Genomic DNA, 16,965 nt, shown 5'->3' with positions numbered 1-16,965 from the left:
AGAAGGTCAGAACAATGTATGAACAGGGCTTGGTGGTTTCCTCGGCACTGTATATTTCCTGTCCAGTCTGGCCGAAGCTCAGCATAGGCCTGCCATTTATCTGCCATATAATTCCATGCCCTTGAAGGCACTTTCTTTCACCTTTGGTGGACGTGCCCGAAGATTAAGGCCTTTTGGGAAATGATATATAATGAAATGAAAAAGGTACTTAAATGTACTTTTCCTAAGAAACCAGAGGCCTTTCTCTTGGGCATTGTCGGCCAATTGGTGTCAAAGAGGGACAGAACGTTCTTTATGTATGCTACAACAGCAGCAAGAATACTCATAGCAAAGTATTGGAAGACACAAGATCTACCCACCTTGGAAGAGTGGCAGATGAAGGTGATTGACTACATGGGACTGGCTGAAATGACTGACAGAATCCGAGACCAGGGGAAAGAGACGGCGGAAGAAGATTGGAAGAAATTTAAAATTTATCTTAAAAAATATTGTAAAATTAATGAATGTTAAAATGTTGTGGTTATATAATGTAAGGGATTACAGCTGTAAAAGATTAAGTAAAAGAAAAGAAAGGGAAAAACTGGATAAAATCAAGGGGAAGGATTTGCTGAAATAATCTGGGGAATTGGAATGCAGAAAGGGGAGGTATGGGGAAGTCGATGAAGTAAGTTTAAGAAAAAAGGAGTGGAAATTATACGTGTTTGTTTGTTATTGTATGTATATTTTTTGTATTGTGTGTATTGTATGTGTTTTCAAAAATTTGTGAAAATTTAATAAATATTTATAAATATATATATATATATAATTCCATGCCCTACAGTTCCGACGGGCTTTAGAATTCTGCACTCCCTTGGGCTGTAGCCCACACAGAACAGGATTACAGGATTTGTGATGTTTCATAAGCATCCAAGATGGCGGAAAGGGGGCCCGAGACAGGACTCAGCTGTGTACATTGGCAGAACTACACGCACCACCACATCTCAATTCCTAGAAATGTTTCACTTCAGAGACAAGGCACCTGGGGTTATGTTATCACCTTGGGCACTTGCAAGGTCTATTTTAACCAAGCTGATGCAAGACTATGGGAAGTGGAAAGCTGTTGGGACCTTGGGCTGAGGAGATAAGGTCCTAGGGAAGGTATAAATGTGGAGAGATGCCTTCAGAAAGTCCTGTTGTAATTGACGAATCCACTGAGAAGACATCATGAAACTCCTCTTGGTCATTGCCTTCCTGGGAGCAGCAGGTGAGTCTTTCAAAATGCCAGGTTTTAAAAGAATACAAAATGAGCCCCTGTTTCCAGTGGGTTTTGGGTACTGTTTTGAAAAGAATTTGTTAGCTCTTTTTTATGGTATGTCTGCATATCGCCTTGAGACAGATGTAAAAGGTGATTCGTAAATTAATTTATTACAGAGTAACGAGGAGGTTATAAAATAATGGAGTTCTGAAGTCGTGGGTCTATACTAGGTAAGACCGTTGCTGTAGATCAGCCATAGGCAGCGTCGGCCCTCCAGATATTTTGGGACTACAACTCCCATGATCCCTAGCTATCAGGACCACTGGTAAGGGATGATGGGAATTGTAGTCCCAAAACATCTGGAGAACCGAGGTTGCCTATGCCTGCTGTAGATGCTTGAGGAATTCATTCTTTAAGAATTCTAATGTAAAATTATCTGCTCTAATATGTGGATTGCAACACAGTGATTCATTAGTTTCTGCACTTTCCAGTTCTCAATTCAAAAATCATATAGAAACATATGACATCTCTTTTGAGAGAAAATACTACTAATTTATTATTTCTACCCCCACCCATCTGGCTGGGTTTCCCCAGCCACTCTGGGCGGCTTTCAACAGAACATTAAAAACCGAGTAAAACTTCAAACATTAAAAACTTCCCTAAACAGGGCTGACTTCAGACATCTTCTAAAAGTCTGATAGTTGTTTATTTCCTTGACATCTGATGGGAGGGCGTTCCACAGGGTGGGTGCCACTACCGAGAAGGCCCTCTGCCTGGTTCCCTGTAACCTCCCTTCTCACAGTGAGGGAACCACCAGAAGGCCCTTGGAGCTGGACCTCAGTGTCCGTGCAGAATGTCAGTGTCTGAGCTGAATGATGGGGATAGAGATGCTCCTTCAGGTATACTGGGCCGAGGTACAGTATACAGAAAATACAGAAACTGAGAAGAGATTTAAAAATATTCATTTAAAAAGACATATGTTTATATGTGCATCTTCATGCGGTGTCTTTTAAATACAGATTTGTATGGGAACTGGACAGAGCAGTCCTATGGGTGAACATATGTAAAACTGATTTGCACATCCCTAAGAACCAGAAATAGAAATATTCCTGAGATGTGACCACATGAAACTCAAGGGATCAAGCAACTGCCTCTCCCTTCTTAACCTTAACTTCAAGGCCAGGTCATGTTATCAAGAAGAAACTGTGACTAATTTGGGGTTTTGTTTTGCTTTCTGAAGAATCCAAGTTACTTTGCAGTCCGTGCTCATTCTGATTTTCCCTGTTTTTGTCAGTTGCTCGCCCCTTTGATGATGACGACAAGATTGTGGGAGGATACACTTGCGAGAAGAACTCCGTCCCCTACCAAGTATCACTGAATTCTGGGTACCACTTCTGCGGCGGTTCCCTCATCAATGAACAATGGGTTGTCTCAGCTGCTCATTGCTACAAATCGTGAGTGACTGACACTTCCTTTCTCCATTGCCGTGTTTGTACTGCAAACCCACAAGAGCTCAACATTTCAGCGGAGCTGGAGTTTAGGAATAGTAAGAGCCAGTGTGGGTTTCGAGGGCTCCAGATTGTTCAGAGTAGACCGCTCTCATTTTTATGTAACTAAGCAACACCACAGCCCATTGCCATGATGGAGCCATTGGTAGCTGCATCTGAATATAGATTTTGAAAGCATATTCTGGGTTCCAGGACAATGCGCTGAACTAGATCCTGAAGTGTAGAATGAAGAAAGCCCTCTATTGATCCAGGAAAGGCAAAAGGCAGGATTTCTAATATTTATACTAGACCCATCCAATCCAGAGACTTCTTGCCATCTGTCAAACAGTGTCTCACAGTACCCGATGCCTCCTGAGTCCCTTTGGGAGAAAGGGCAGGATATAAATTTAATGAACAAACAAACAAAGAAAGAAACAAGCACTTCCCTCTGAACTTAAAGAGGACTCTGAGATCTGAGCATGAGGATTGAGCCACAAAGCAGAAGTTTCTCTGTCTTGAGTCTCACACCTTTCGCTAAATTGTGTTGTGTACTTAGAGCTTTGCTGGGATTATTTCCATTTTTTATTGAACATGATTTATTTACCACTTCAGTGCTATTTTTCTAGAAGAAGAAGTGCCAGAGCTCAGCCATTTTATTGTAGTAACCCTTCTAACTGGTTTATATGAAATCTCGAATCTAATGTTCAATTTAAAAAACAAACAAAACCTCCCACAAAACTTCCAGGAACAGCAGAAAGGCACCACTTATAGTCATTTTAATGAACGGGCTGGTACCATGCTGTTTTTTATAGTAACAATTTGTATGGTTTAATATATATATATATCTCTATCGATGTATGTTTAAATGTTTTTTTATGATATGTTTTTCTGTGTTTTTAGCAATTCATATTTTTATGACAGGTAAAAAGGTGTGGTGGTATAAATAAATATATAGCAACAACAACAACAATTAATGGAATGATATAAATATATAGCTATTATTATTATTATTATTATTATTGTTATTATTATTATTATTAGAATTAGAATTAGAATTTATTTATTCAGTATTCACAAAGAGAGACAAAGGAATGCAGTTTCTGTTAAATAATGGCGTTGCTCCTAGTCCTACCCCCTCCGCCTCTCCTATTCTACTTCATCCCTACGGTGGCTGATCTGAGCTTTCTGCCTCTGAGCTTTCTGTTCTACTACTTGCAATGCCTGCCTAGTCCTGGGAGGGGGGGTCAGTAATAGACACTGAATCTATCAGCTGTCTCTCCCCCAATGCGTCTTCTTCCTGCTGTTCTTCTCCCAATCTTTCCCAGCTTTCCCCCTCTGCATCCTCTGAACTGTGGCCTTCTGCAAACCACTGTTCTAAATCTATACAGTGGTACATCTGGTTACGTACTTAATTTGTTCCGGAGGTCTGTTCTTAATCTGAAACAGTTCTTAACCTGAAGCACCACTTTAGCTAATGGGGCCTCCCGCTGCTGCCGTGCCACCGCTGCACAATTTCTGTTCTCATCCTGAAGCAAAGTTCTTAACCTGAAGCACTATTTCTGGGTTAGCAGAGCCTGTAACCTGAAGTGTATGTAACCTGAGGTACCACTGTACTGTCCTCCTATTCTTGGGAAGGTTCAGCAGAAGGGGGGTGCGGCCCCCCACCATTGCTCCTCAGTCCAGCCCCTGACAGGCCGGACACCGCATAGTGCCCTCAGCACCCTGTCAACACTTGATTTTGCAGCCGCATCGAAGTGAGGCTTGGAGAGCACGACATTATGCAGGTGGAAGGAGGCGAGCAGTTCATCAATTCCGAAAAGGTCATTCGCCATCCAAAGTACAACTCTTGGCTCCTGGATAACGACATCATGCTCATCAAGCTGAGCTCCAATGCTGAGATTTCCGCACGCATCACCCCCATCACCTTGCCTAGCGGATGCGCAGCTGCCGGAACTGAATGCTTGATCTCAGGGTGGGGCAACACTCTTAGCAGTGGAGGTGAGCATGAACATGGTTTAGTCAACCCATCGGTTTTTATTTATTTACTTATTATTTAAACTACCTTTCAACCAAGGTTCCCATCTCAGCAATACCTAATTCCACAGTTAACAAATCAGCCCACTTTCTCGTCGATCCCCAAAGGTCTGATGGGGCAGATAGAAAAGATGTCAGGCCCAATTCATAGTGTTGGTTTTGACCTATAAAGCCTTAAACGGCTCAGGACTGCAATACCTCAAGGTCCGCCTCTTCCCATATGAACCTACCCGGACCCTGAGATCATCTTCTGAGGCCCTCCTTCATGTGCCTCCTCCTCGAGAGGTCCGGAGGGTGGCAACACAAAAACGGGGCCTTCTCTGCAGTGGCTCCCCGCCTGTGGAATGCTCTCCCCAGGGAAGTTTGCCAGGCAAAAACGTTCCTTTTTAACCAGGCCTTTGGTTGACCTGACTGACATCCTATACCCTTTAAAAATGTAGCTCCTTTTTTGGGGGGGTGTTACTATTGTTTCTAGGGACGCGGTGTGGCGCTGTGGGTAAAACCTCAGCGCCTAGGACTTGCCGATCGCATGGTCAGCGGTTCGAATCCCCGCGGCAGGGTGCACTCCCGTCGTTCGGTCCCAGCGCCTGCCAACCTTGCAGTTCAAAAGCACCCCCGGGTGCAGGTAGATAAATAGGGACCGCTTACCAGCGGGAAGGTAAACGGTGTTCCGTGTGCTGCGCTGGCTCGCCAGATATGGTTTGTCATGCTGGCCACGTGACCCGGACGTGTCTGCAGACAGCGCTGGCTCCCGGCCTATAGAGTAAGATGAGCGCACAACCCTAGAGTCTGTCAAGACTGGCCCATATGGGCAGGGGTACCTTTACCTTTACCTTATTATTGTTTCTATTTTTATTTTATATATTGTGATCTTTTTTGTGAAGCACCCTGAGATCTCTGGGTATAGGGTGGTATATAAATTCAATAAATGAAATGGAAGCATCCCCAAAATTTTGATATCTTGTGAGCTGATCAGTGAAGCCCTTATGCCTTTTTACATAAGGCTAGAGGCCCACAAATAGGGACACGGGTGGCGCTGTGGGTTAAACCACAGAGCCTAGGACTTGCCGATCAGAAGGCTGCAGTTCGAATCACCGTGATGGGGTGAGCTCCCGTTGCACTGCCCCTGCTCCTGCCAACCTAGCAGTTCGAAAGCACGTCAAAGTGCAAGTAGATAAATAGGTACCGCTCCGGCGGGAAGGTAAACGGCATTTCCGTGCGCTGCTCTGGTTCGCCAGAAGCAGCTTAGTCATACTGGCCACATGACCCACAAGCTGTACGCCGGCTCTCTCAGCCAATAAAGCAAGAGGAACACCACAACACCAGAGTCGGTCACAACTGGACCTAATGGTCAGGGGTCCCTTTACCTTTACCTTTAGAGGCTCACAAAGATAGACAACATCTCTCTTCCCAACATTCCTGGCTTCTTGTCTTAGTTGCACCCCTTTTCCTTTTCCTTCCAGTCAACTACCCTGACCTTCTTCAGTGCTTGAACGCTCCCATCCTCGCTGACGCCGAGTGCCGAGATGCTTATCCAGGGCAAATCACTGACAACATGATCTGTGTCGGGTACTTGGAGGGCGGCAAAGACTCCTGCCAGGTGAGAGGATTCGCCTTTAGTTCCATTATTAAATGAGGAGCTCTGAGCCCTTGAAAATACAGTGGGACCTCGGGTTAAGAACTTAATTCATCCTGGAGGTCCATTCTTAACCTGAAACTGTTCTTAACCTGAGGTACCACTTTAGCCGATGGGGCCTCCCATTGCCGCCACACGATTTCTGTTCTCATCCTGAAGCAAAGTTCTTAACCCGAGGTAATATTTCTGGGTTAGCAGAGTCTGTAACCTGAAGCATCTGTAAGCCGAGGTACCACTGTAATTAACCACATTTTTTTTTTTTTTTTGCCACTCTGCTTTCTTTGGCAGCAGCCACAAATAGTTACAGGTATCCTGTAAGATGTTAGCCCTGAGTGGGAGCAAAGCTTGAACTTTGCATGCCTGGATGTTTTTTGGGGGGGCAGGCCTTTTGTTAGAGGGGGCAGAACCGATGTGATTGGTCAGTTAGTTATTTCTATTGTTTTACCTGATGAGGGGGGCAGCTGCCCCTCCCCTTGGCTACACCCATGTTTGCATAATACACTTTGTGTTTATGCTGCTTCCACCTTTGTCTGTGGTGGAGGTGGGGATATTTGCGAAGGATCAGATTGCACACTTTGTCTGAGGGCGAAATCAGCATCTTAAGCAAGAATCACTGCTTGCTTCCTCAGAGGCTGAATTCACACTGCAAAGCAACTATATTGCAGCACAAGGAGGGGGTAGAAATTCAGTTCAGTTCCCATGTGAAGGGAAACCTACATAATTCACACTTTCTAAAACAATACACAAACCAAAGCACAGCTCTGCCCTAAATTCACATGTCTCCAAATATTGCAATGCAGTTCTTTAAGCAAGTCACATAAACAAAAAATACATACGCACTAGGGTAAAGTGTGTCTAAAAATGCATATATTGGTGAAAATAACGTTTCAAAAATGCAGTATATTGCGGGAAATCGCTTTGCAAAAGTCTGTATATTAGCCAGCATTGCATATAAAAATGTGTATATTCAGAGAAATTCATGCAAAAATGCTGATAAATTATCCCGAGGACTTAAAAAAAACACAAAACCTTAGGTGGAAATGTGGAGAACTAATAATAATAATAATAATAATAATAATAATAATAATTTTTTAAAAAAATTATTTATATCCCGCCCTCCCCAGCCGAAGCCGGGCTCAGAGCGGCTAACAACAGTAAAATGATACAACATTCTAAAATCATTTCATTATAAAATCAGTTGAGATCAGACCAGTGGGCTCTGTCAAAGGAGGGGGTCATGTTGTGCCCTGGCCAAAGGCCTGGTGGATCAGCTCTGTCTTGCAGGTCCTGCGGAAAGATGTCAAGTCCCGCAGGGCCCTGGTCTCTTGTGACAGAGCGTTCCACCAGATCGGAGCCACAGCCGAAAAAGCCCTGGCTCTGGTTGAGGCCAGCCTAACCTCTCTGTGGCCCAGGACCTCCAAGATGTTTTTGTTTGAAGACCGTAAGTTCCTCTGTGGGACATACCAGGAGAGGCAAATTAAACTTAAGTCTGGAAAATCAGAAACCAAAACTGACTATTTGACTCATCGCTTGCTGTAGAGCACATGTTCTATAGCAGCACATGCTGTAGAACACTGCCATGTTATCTGGGCACTTGCTTGGTGTGACCATTTTACTGTGAGAACGGGAGGACTCTGGTTGCTGCTGCTCTTCTGTTCTTGTGGGCTGGGCAGAAGAAGCCCCAAAACTGGGGCAGAGACATGGAGAAGAGAGATTCCCAGAATTCAAGGGAAAACAAGACTTCAATTGATATTTTTTCCAATTTTTTTTATTGATTTTCCAAATTTATAACAAACATGGACAAACAAACAAACATAAATCCTAACTATAATAGTTCCACTTTTGTTAACATTCGACTTCCTCAAACCCCCCTGGCTGAGTTTCAATGTATATCATTGTAGGAGTTTTCCAAAACTAATTTCTCATAAAATTTACTTAGTCAGTTAACATCTTTCTTTATTTTCATATTAACTTTAGACATATTATTCTATAACATCACATATTTAAATCCTAAGCCAATCTGGTACTTGCAAGTATTTCTATTTGAGTTATCTTAGCATATTTAGCTGAATAGTCTTTAAATTTCATCCATTGCTCCTGGTACTCCTCCTCCTCCTGGTCGCGGACTCTTCTGGTCAGGTCGGCTAGCTCCCAAAAGTCCATCATCTTCATCTGCCATTCCTCCACCGTTGGCACTTCTTGTGTTTTTAATGGATATTTTAGCTGTCGTACAAGGAAAAGCAACATGACCTGGGCTGCATGCATGCCATGTTTCACTTGCAACCTCTTTTGTCTCGCAGGGGGATTCCGGTGGCCCCGTGGTCTGCAATGGCGAGCTCCAGGGCATCGTTTCATGGGGAATGGGCTGCGCTCTCTCTGGCTACCCCGGAGTCTACACCAAGGTCTGCAACTATATTGACTGGATCCAGGAAACCATTGCTGCTAACTAAGACAGCAATCCCTCCTCTAGTTTCAACATACTAGCACCCTTCTCATGTAATTCGTCTTAATAATAACAATATAAAAAAAGAATTCCAAGGAAATAAATGAATACAGATTACTAAACTTATCCTGGTTCATGGTTGTTTTCTTTTCACCACACTCCAATCAAAGGGCATATCTGTGCTATAGACTTTTATCAGGGCACTGTTCACTTTCATATTTCCACTTCTTTTTAACCTATTTATAAAGTGCATTTATTTATTTATGATGATTCCTACCAAGACGACTTGCAACTAACATTCGATTACAAAAGAACCCTTTAAAAAAAACCTAAAAGGAAAAAGAACACATTTAAAATGTTAACATATTAGAAACAGCATCACACTGAGCAAACTCAGATTTTCTAACCCTAACCCTTTTAGAATTAGGTGGGATTTTTAAAAATATATATTTCTTTTCCCCTTTTGCTTTAATGTATGTACTGTACATGGGTTATTGTCTTTTGGTTGGCTGGTTGCAAGTTGCTGTGAGTTGCCCTGGGCAAGATAAAGCAACTAAGAAAATAAACAAATACCCAACAGGAAAAGAATATGAATTTCAGGCGACTTATGCACAATAACATTACCATGCTGCAATGCAAAGATGAAATTTAAATTCTGCAGTGCTTCCTTTTCTCTTGGCAGTGCCAGACCCTCCGAGTGTTCCTATTTTCCAGAGACAGTCCCAGACTTACAGAAGACATTCCGGTTTCTAATTTGATCCCAGAATGTCCTGTTTTTACTTAGAACATCCCTATTTTAATTGGAGAAATGTTGGTGGGTTTGGCGCTATGCCATCCCCAAGCCATCTGAGAGCAGCCCTGTATAGGGAAGTTTTTTTAATGTTCATTAAACATTATGGTTTTATATATGTTGGAAGCCACCCAGAGTGGCTGGGACAACCCAGTCAGATGGGTGGGGTATAAATAGTAAAATATAGTAGTAAAAGGGAAAGGTAAAGGGACCCCTGACCCTTAGGTCCAGTCGTGGCTGACTCTGGGGTTGTGGCACTCATCTCGCTTTATTGGCTGAGGGAGCCGGCGTACAGCTTCCAGGTCATGTGGCCAGCATGACTAAGCCGCTTCTGGCGAACCAAAGCAGCGCACGGAAATGCCGTTTACCTTCCCGCCAGAGTGGTACCTATTTATCTACTTGCACTTTGACGTGCTTTCGAACTGCTAGGTTGGCAGGAGCAGGGACTGAGCAACGGGAGCTCACCCCATCGCGGGGATTCGAACCGCCGACCTTCTGATCGGCAAGCCAAAGATGTCCCTATTTTCATCAGATAAATGTTGGAGGGTATGCAGTGGAGGAACTTAGACTAAGATCCTTCAGTCTGAAGCCTGTTTGTTTGTCTTCCATCTTGGGAAGGCAGAAATTCTGCATCAGCCTTTGATGGATACCATGTGCAGAGTCAGGCGATTTGTTAGTTCTCTAGATAGCCTTTCGTTCCCTCTTGTATGTGGATTTAGTTAAGGTATCGGATCTATGTGAAGAATATCCCGCAATAACTCTGTCCTCTGCTTCAAAACATTACAGTTGGAGGCTTCCCTCTGCTGGCCGCTTTAGGGACTTCCCCCCCCCATGAAAAACCAGAAGCTTCCATAGGTAAATACAGGGGGTGTACAAAAATGTCCCTGCAAATCAGGAGTGGCTGTGTAACCCCCTCCCACTTTAGAGAAGTAAACCAGGTAGGCTTGCCATACGTCAGGAAAATTCCTGACATGTCCTGGTTTTCAGGTGTAAAAATGGTGTGTGTGTGTGTGTGTGTGTGTGTGTGTGTGTGTGTGTGTAATTTTGCTGAGTCGGCAAAATGTCAGGGGAAACCCAGTTGTATGACAGGAAAGAAAAGTTCAACAATTATGGGGTCTTCCTAAAAAAAAAAAGCCTGGCACTTTGTGGGTGTCAGGAATTTTACTTTTTGAAATATGGCAACCCTAAACCTAGGCTTCCTTCTGGGTTCACAGTGGAGTTTACAGATCTGCTAGGTTGGCCCATGAAACAAACACAGATTCGGTCACCCCTCCTGCCACTCCTTGCCCATGCTTTGGGGGGGCTGTCTGCCTATTTTATTTCTAAACCAGCACACGTATTTGTTCATTTAAACATTTATTGTGCCCCTTTCTCCACTTTTGTTTTGACTTTCCTCTTAAAGAACAGAAACATTTCTTAAAATGTCAAAAAATACCAGGGCTGTACGTGGGGCCCCGATCCAAGGCCTGATCCTGCACCTTGGAGTGGCCCTGATCTGACCTGGGATATCAAGGCTGTCAGGATCTATGAACAGTAATGTTTTAAAATTCCTCCTGAACATTAAATAATGATGATGATCTTTTGCAAACCGCTTTGATGCTTCCCACCCCTCCCCCAATCAATTACAACAATATAAATGTTATGACGCGGGTGGCGCTGTGGGTTAAACCACAGAGCCTAGGACTTGCTGATCAGAAGGTCGGCGGTTCGAATCCCCATGACGGGGTGCGCTCCCATTGCTCAGTCCCTGCTCCTGCCAACCTAGCAGTTTGAAAGCATGTCAAAGTGCAAGTAGATAAATAGGTACCACTCTGGCAGGAAGGTAAATGGCATTTCCGTGCGCTGCTCTGGTTCGCCAGAAGCGGCTTAGTCATGCTGGCCAATAAAGCGAGATGAGCACCGCAACCCCAGAGTCAGCCACGACTGGACCTAATGGTCAGGGGTCCCTTTACCTTTACCTTTAAATGTTATGAAATGAATAAAACAAATCAATGTTCACGTGAATTGCATGGCTCAGCATGACAGCAGATGGCAGTATGCACAGAAGCCTTTGACTCTTCAAGAGAAAGAAACCCTCTTAAAATAAGCCAGACTGGTAGAAATGATGCAGATGGGAGCATGTGTTGAAAAATGTTCAGTCTGTCAATCAAGCATTTATGGAGTGTTAGTTATTAATACTGACTTTTCATATACTGGAGAGAGATGACAGCGTTCACGTATTTTGCTACCTGCTCCATCAAACATTAAAACATGCCAAGAAAATGGGCAGAGCATGTATTTTACCCATGAGCGCATTTGTGCATTAGTCATGTGGGTGCAGGGATGCAAAATAATTGGAGGAACTGAAAGTTGCAGCACACTGTATATGCTCTGAATTAGTTGAAATTGCCCAACCCCTTAGCCAAAGACCACCCAAAAAGCATCATACACATGTCACATTAAGAGGCAGTCTCCCACAGAAATTTTGAGAGTGTCTCCTATCTGACAAGATACAGTTGTACCTTGGTTTTCAAACAGCTTAGTTCTCGAACGTTTTGACTCCTGAACACCACAAACCCGGAAGTGACTGTTCCGATTTATGAACTATTTTTGGAAGCCGATCATCCAATGGGGCTTCCGTGGCTTCTGATTGGCTGCAGGAACTTCCTGCAGCCAATCTGAAGCCGTGCTTTGGTTTCCAAACGTTTTGGAAGTCAAACAGACTCCCGGAACAGATTCCGTTTGACTTCGGAGGTACGACTGTACTTGATGATGGCCACTGATTGCATTACTTAGCCAGTGTGCCCATTCATTTGAGATGGTAAGAATCCAGGTCACAGACATACCCTATTCATACACAAAATATCCCCTTCAGACAGGATTTGAAAAGTACTACTGGGAAAAGTTTCTCCAATATATTTCCTTCTACAGAATAAATATTTGGGGTTATTAAGATGGCTTCTGGATTGCTCTCCTGTACTATTTCAGACATGTGGTTTATATCCTTACGTATGTGTGTTTACCTTGTGCACTAATGAACATTTATCTTGTTTTTGAGACCTTAGAATTCTTATAACACTGGGTATAGCTTGGGACTGAATCTTTGTGCCATCCCAACACCACAAGCTATAATTTGCTCGTGGGGGGTGGGAACAATAGGATTACGCTATAAGTCTGGATCTAACCCACAGATTCTACATACAAAACCCCACAACAGTGTTAGAATTCCTGATCTATGATTGCAATCATGGGACTTTTGTCTTTCACATGACGGTATGTGTTTTGACTCCATAGAGTGGAAAGTGATGGAGGCAGGATGTTTGTGTTACTGTGTTCCGTGAAGTGGGACTATTGTCTTTTGTTCTTTTTCTCTTTGTTATCTGATGCTAGAGAGAGAGAGGGAGCCATGTTGCAGTGCTCTGTGTGTGTTTATATGTAAATAAAGTAGATTAGCTAAAATGCTGAGTTGCTGAGGTCTGTTACACAACTGTGCAAACTCTGCAGATCTCTAAGTGTACCGGTGTCAGTTGGTATCGGTCGCTGTGATGTTTGGGTAGAAGAAAGCTTTTGAAGCTCCCAAACAATCGACCAGGAGGGAGGGAACATGCCAGAGTCCTACTCGAGTGTAGGCTGAACTCCTGACAGCCCGGACATAGGCTTTGTTGTGGTACTTCCCCTTTGACATTTCATTCAGCTGCTTGGGTTCTTAGGAATGGTTTCTGGGAGTGAACCAAGATGCCCTGATTCATGGTAAATTGGGTGTTTGCACACTGAATGCTTCAAATTTGGGGAGTGTCACTTACAGAGGCCAGAAATCCAGCACGAGGGCAAGCCAGGCCACATGTTAGGTCAACGGTTGGGCTGTGGCATTCCATTGACCCTACTTGGCACACTTGAAATGGCCCCCGGATTGTGTGTGTATGTATTTTGTGTGTGTCTGGGTGGCGGGTGTGTGAGATTTCCAGTGCCAGCCGTGAACACCTGCCCATGCTTGCATAGCGCAAGGCCTACTCGCAAGCAGCAGAGTCGAAAGAGATTATTAATAAACTAAGAAGGACTTGACATATCTCGAGCTATCGTCGGCCAGTTTGGGCACAGGAAGTGCAAATCAACTGACATAATTTCCTTCATGGTCTGTGCCAGGAGTTCACCTCTTTCATCATTTGAGCTCAGTTCAGTGTACAGATCAAATGATGTCTCAACTGCTCCTGATCCTTTCGTGGCTCTTCGTGCCTCTTTGTAAGAGGGAGAGGTGGGCGGGGGAGAGAGAGAGAGAGAGAAAGAGAGAAAGAGAGAAAGAGAGAAAGAGAGAAAGAGAGAAAGAAAGAGATAAAGAAAGAAAGAAAGAAAGAAAGAAAGAAAGAAAGAAAGAAAGAAAGAAAGAAAGAAAGAATTAGGCTGGTGAAAGACTGCTTTTAAAATGTGGAAGTGGTGGGAGAGGCATGTGCCCCATGGTAGACAGATAATTTCTTTCTGCCCTACTGCCACTTCTGATCAAATAAGTTTGGCAGCTTTTTTAACAACTAAAATCCACAAAAGCCTGATTAGAAGAGTGGGGTGAGTGGGGTGAGTGGGAAGACCCCAGGCAAAGACCCCTCTTCCAAACCATCTTTGCCTCTCATTTCTCCCGTCTTAGCAAACAAAGGTTGAGAGAGAGAGAGACCAAGTCATATATGGCATTTTTTAACGGATAAATTATATTTTCTTGGCTGTTGAGTAGCTTGTGTTCCTGATCACCAGGACACTGGATACAACCTACAGCCTTTCTGATTGCATCCTTTCCTTGCCTCTTGACAGTTCTTTGCGATGGAGAACAGCGCTTGTTTCTCTCCCAGACTCCCCTGTGGGAAGTAAAGCAGCTTGGAGACACGGCCAAAATGAATTGCCACCAGATCGGCATAGACCACAGCTGGATGTACTGGTATCGGCAGCCGGCAGCAGGAGGAGAGCTGGAATTCATTGGTATCCTGGTTAGAGGGACTCCAGAGCCCTCTTTTGAAGACAGGTTTAAAGGCGGGCGATTCAGGATGGGAAGCGAGGATAAAAAGCACTGCTCCCTGCAAATAAGCGAGCTGAGACCTGAGGATGCTGCCAGGTACTTCTGTTCGTCTGGAGCCGCACCATGCTGCAAACCTTCAGCTGCTCTCCACAAAAACAGTCCTATAGGGTGGAGATGAGGAACTCAGGAGCGAATGTAGTCCTTCAGGCCTCTCTCTTTGTCCCTCACGAACACTCGGCTCAGCCAGTTGCCTCCAGGAGCCGACTTTGGTAACCTTTCGTAATACAGCGTTACCTCGGGTTAAGTACTTAATTCATTCCGGAGGTCTGTTCTTAACCTGAAACTGTTCTTAACCTGAAGCACCACTTTAGCTAATGGAGCCTCCTGCTGCTGCTGCGCTGCCGGAGCACGATTTCTGTTCTCATCCTGAAGCAAAGTTCTTAACCTGAAGCACTATTTCTGGGTTAGCGGAGTCTGTAACCTGAAGCGTATGTAACCCGAGGTACCACTGTATGCTGCTCTGTGCAAGGTCAAAATCTGTGCTCCAAAATGGATATTCTCAGTTATGGATCTTCTCCATTTTGCACCCCCTTGTCTCGGTGCCCTGTCCAGGGGAACTGGTAGATATCGATATCTATAAAGATATAGAATCCGGATTCTATATCAACTTTGTTTCATAAATGTTAGGCATTTGCAAATTTTGTGGGGGCTTTCCTCCCCCCTTGGCAACTTAAAAGATGTTATGATAAGGAATAATAATGTAAAGGTGGTGACTAATTTGATCTTCTCACCTCAGCAAAAAACAGTAATTGCAAAAAAAAGGGGGGGAAGCTCATCTCTTACTATTTATGAATGGATTGAAAAGATTTGGTCTGTGGTGATAAAGATCAGATTAGCCTACTATGACAGAATGCAATAAATCTACCCAGTTAATTCATGGAGAAATGAGTGTTAATTTCAATTTCAATAACAATGGCAATGTGCAGCCATATGTTGTTTTCAGTTTATTGTAAAGTTATTATCTGGAAACATTGTAAACTTATAAAATGCTAACTAAAAGAAAAGGGTGAGCACTGGTTCACAAATCAGTCCTTTCTTATTATCCTTTAATCTTTTTGTGAGACGTGTGTTTCTCTCTCATTTTATTAAAAATGAAATTATTTTCAGAATAATTATAAAATGTTTTTGTAGACTGGTCAAACGCAGCTTGATGACATCACAAATACTAGCCAATCAACACCCTCCATAGCAGGCTTCCCCCACCCCCTTGGTTCAAATTAAGCCATATTGAAAACTTGCAAAATTCCATCCACTCAAACTTGCTCAAGGAAAGAAAATTATTTTTTTTAAAAGGAATGTAATTGGGGCACTTAGTCAAAACTTACTCAACCTTAGTCAGTGCTCTAAGAATATAACAACTGCCTTTACTCTTTGGAGAACTCACACTATGAATAGAAAATATTGGATCACGCCCCATTCTCAAAAAAAGATTACCTTCCACAAACTTCCACTCACTGACAGCAGGAATGCCCACCCAACCCTGTAGCTCTGTATGATGTTCAGTCACGTGCTATTATATATAGTCATGTGAGCAGAACAAATCAGGAGGGATCTTGCGCAAGATTTTAGCTCCTCCCCCATGAATCGGAGAATCAGATTGGATTGGCTAACAGGAAATAAGATACCACCTTAAATAAAAGTGGCTTCTTAAGAGAGAATTATTGCATTTTTTAATCGTCTCACATAGAAGAAATATCACCTAGGTATACATGCATCGCTGAGCATTTAATAACAATTTGGGTGTTTGGCTGTTTAAAGAGCTCCCTCAGGAATCCTTATTGGAAGGATTGTGTACCTGTCTGTTGGGTAGGCTAGGATTATGATTTCCATTTTGCCCATGAGGTAAAATTTGAGCTGGAGAGTCCTCAGTTGCATTCTGACCCACGGCACTATCCTTTAGCTTTTCTCTGGTAAATGTTTTGTTTTTATTCTGTACAACTTTTCTTTAGAATTAAAAGCTCATTTTTTTTTCTGAACAGGAAGGCAGGCAGAGAGCTCTACCTCTAGTTCACCACTCATCACATGCCCCTGAAGACTATATAAACTATATATGGCAGCTGGCATAGCAATAAGGAGGAGGAGGGGAAACACGGGTCACTGTGGCTTCCTGAGCGGAGGACCCCCCTAAGGAAATTCTGCGTCTGGTTACATGTCTTTGACGGTTCCCACCAGTTCTGCCACTGTTCCCTGACTTGGCTGAAACCTTCATCTGGCTGTTGGTGTCTGTGGTGAAACTCAGGGAGGAGCCATTACTGTATGAGAGTAAATCATTGTGGGGACAGGGGGCTCACAATGATTCGTTT

At 43.5% G+C, this 16,965-nt stretch overlaps 1 protein-coding gene and 1 gene segment (V, D, J or C); both read left to right on the top strand.

Moving 5' to 3' along the window:
* The first annotated feature begins 1,187 nt into the window (after positions 1-1,187).
* On the top strand, positions 1,188-8,942 carry LOC310696665 (anionic trypsin-like). The gene is made up of 5 exons (XM_083482401.1): positions 1,188-1,243; positions 2,529-2,688; positions 4,466-4,719; positions 6,219-6,355; positions 8,692-8,942. The coding sequence occupies exons 1-5, from the start codon at positions 1,204-1,206 to the stop codon at positions 8,839-8,841; spliced, it is 741 nt and encodes a 246-aa protein (XP_083338527.1). The 5' UTR covers positions 1,188-1,203; the 3' UTR covers positions 8,842-8,942.
* Positions 8,943-13,754: 4,812 nt separating this feature from the next.
* LOC310696271 (Ig heavy chain V region 3-like) lies at positions 13,755-16,941 on the top strand. The segment is given in 3 exons: positions 13,755-13,842; positions 14,401-14,698; positions 16,642-16,941.
* Positions 16,942-16,965: the final 24 nt, after the last annotated feature.

The sequence above is a fragment of the Podarcis liolepis genome (genome assembly GCF_965112155.1).
Source record: "Podarcis liolepis genome assembly, chromosome: 17".
Lineage (NCBI taxonomy): Eukaryota > Metazoa > Chordata > Lepidosauria > Squamata > Lacertidae > Podarcis > Podarcis liolepis.
The sequence above is the reverse complement of the archived record's forward strand: the minus strand, read 5'-3'. Positions and strand labels throughout refer to the sequence as shown.

Excerpts from the sequence above, each read along its gene's own strand:
- LOC310696665 (XM_083482401.1), top strand. The coding sequence starts at position 1,204 with ATGAAACTCCTCTTGGTCATTGCCTTCCTGGGAGCAGCAG. Across the intron at positions 1,244-2,528 it reads TGCCTTCCTGGGAGCAGCAG|TTGCTCGCCCCTTTGATGAT; the intron begins GTGAGTCTTTCA and ends TGTTTTTGTCAG. Across the intron at positions 6,356-8,691 it reads GCGGCAAAGACTCCTGCCAG|GGGGATTCCGGTGGCCCCGT; the intron begins GTGAGAGGATTC and ends TTTGTCTCGCAG.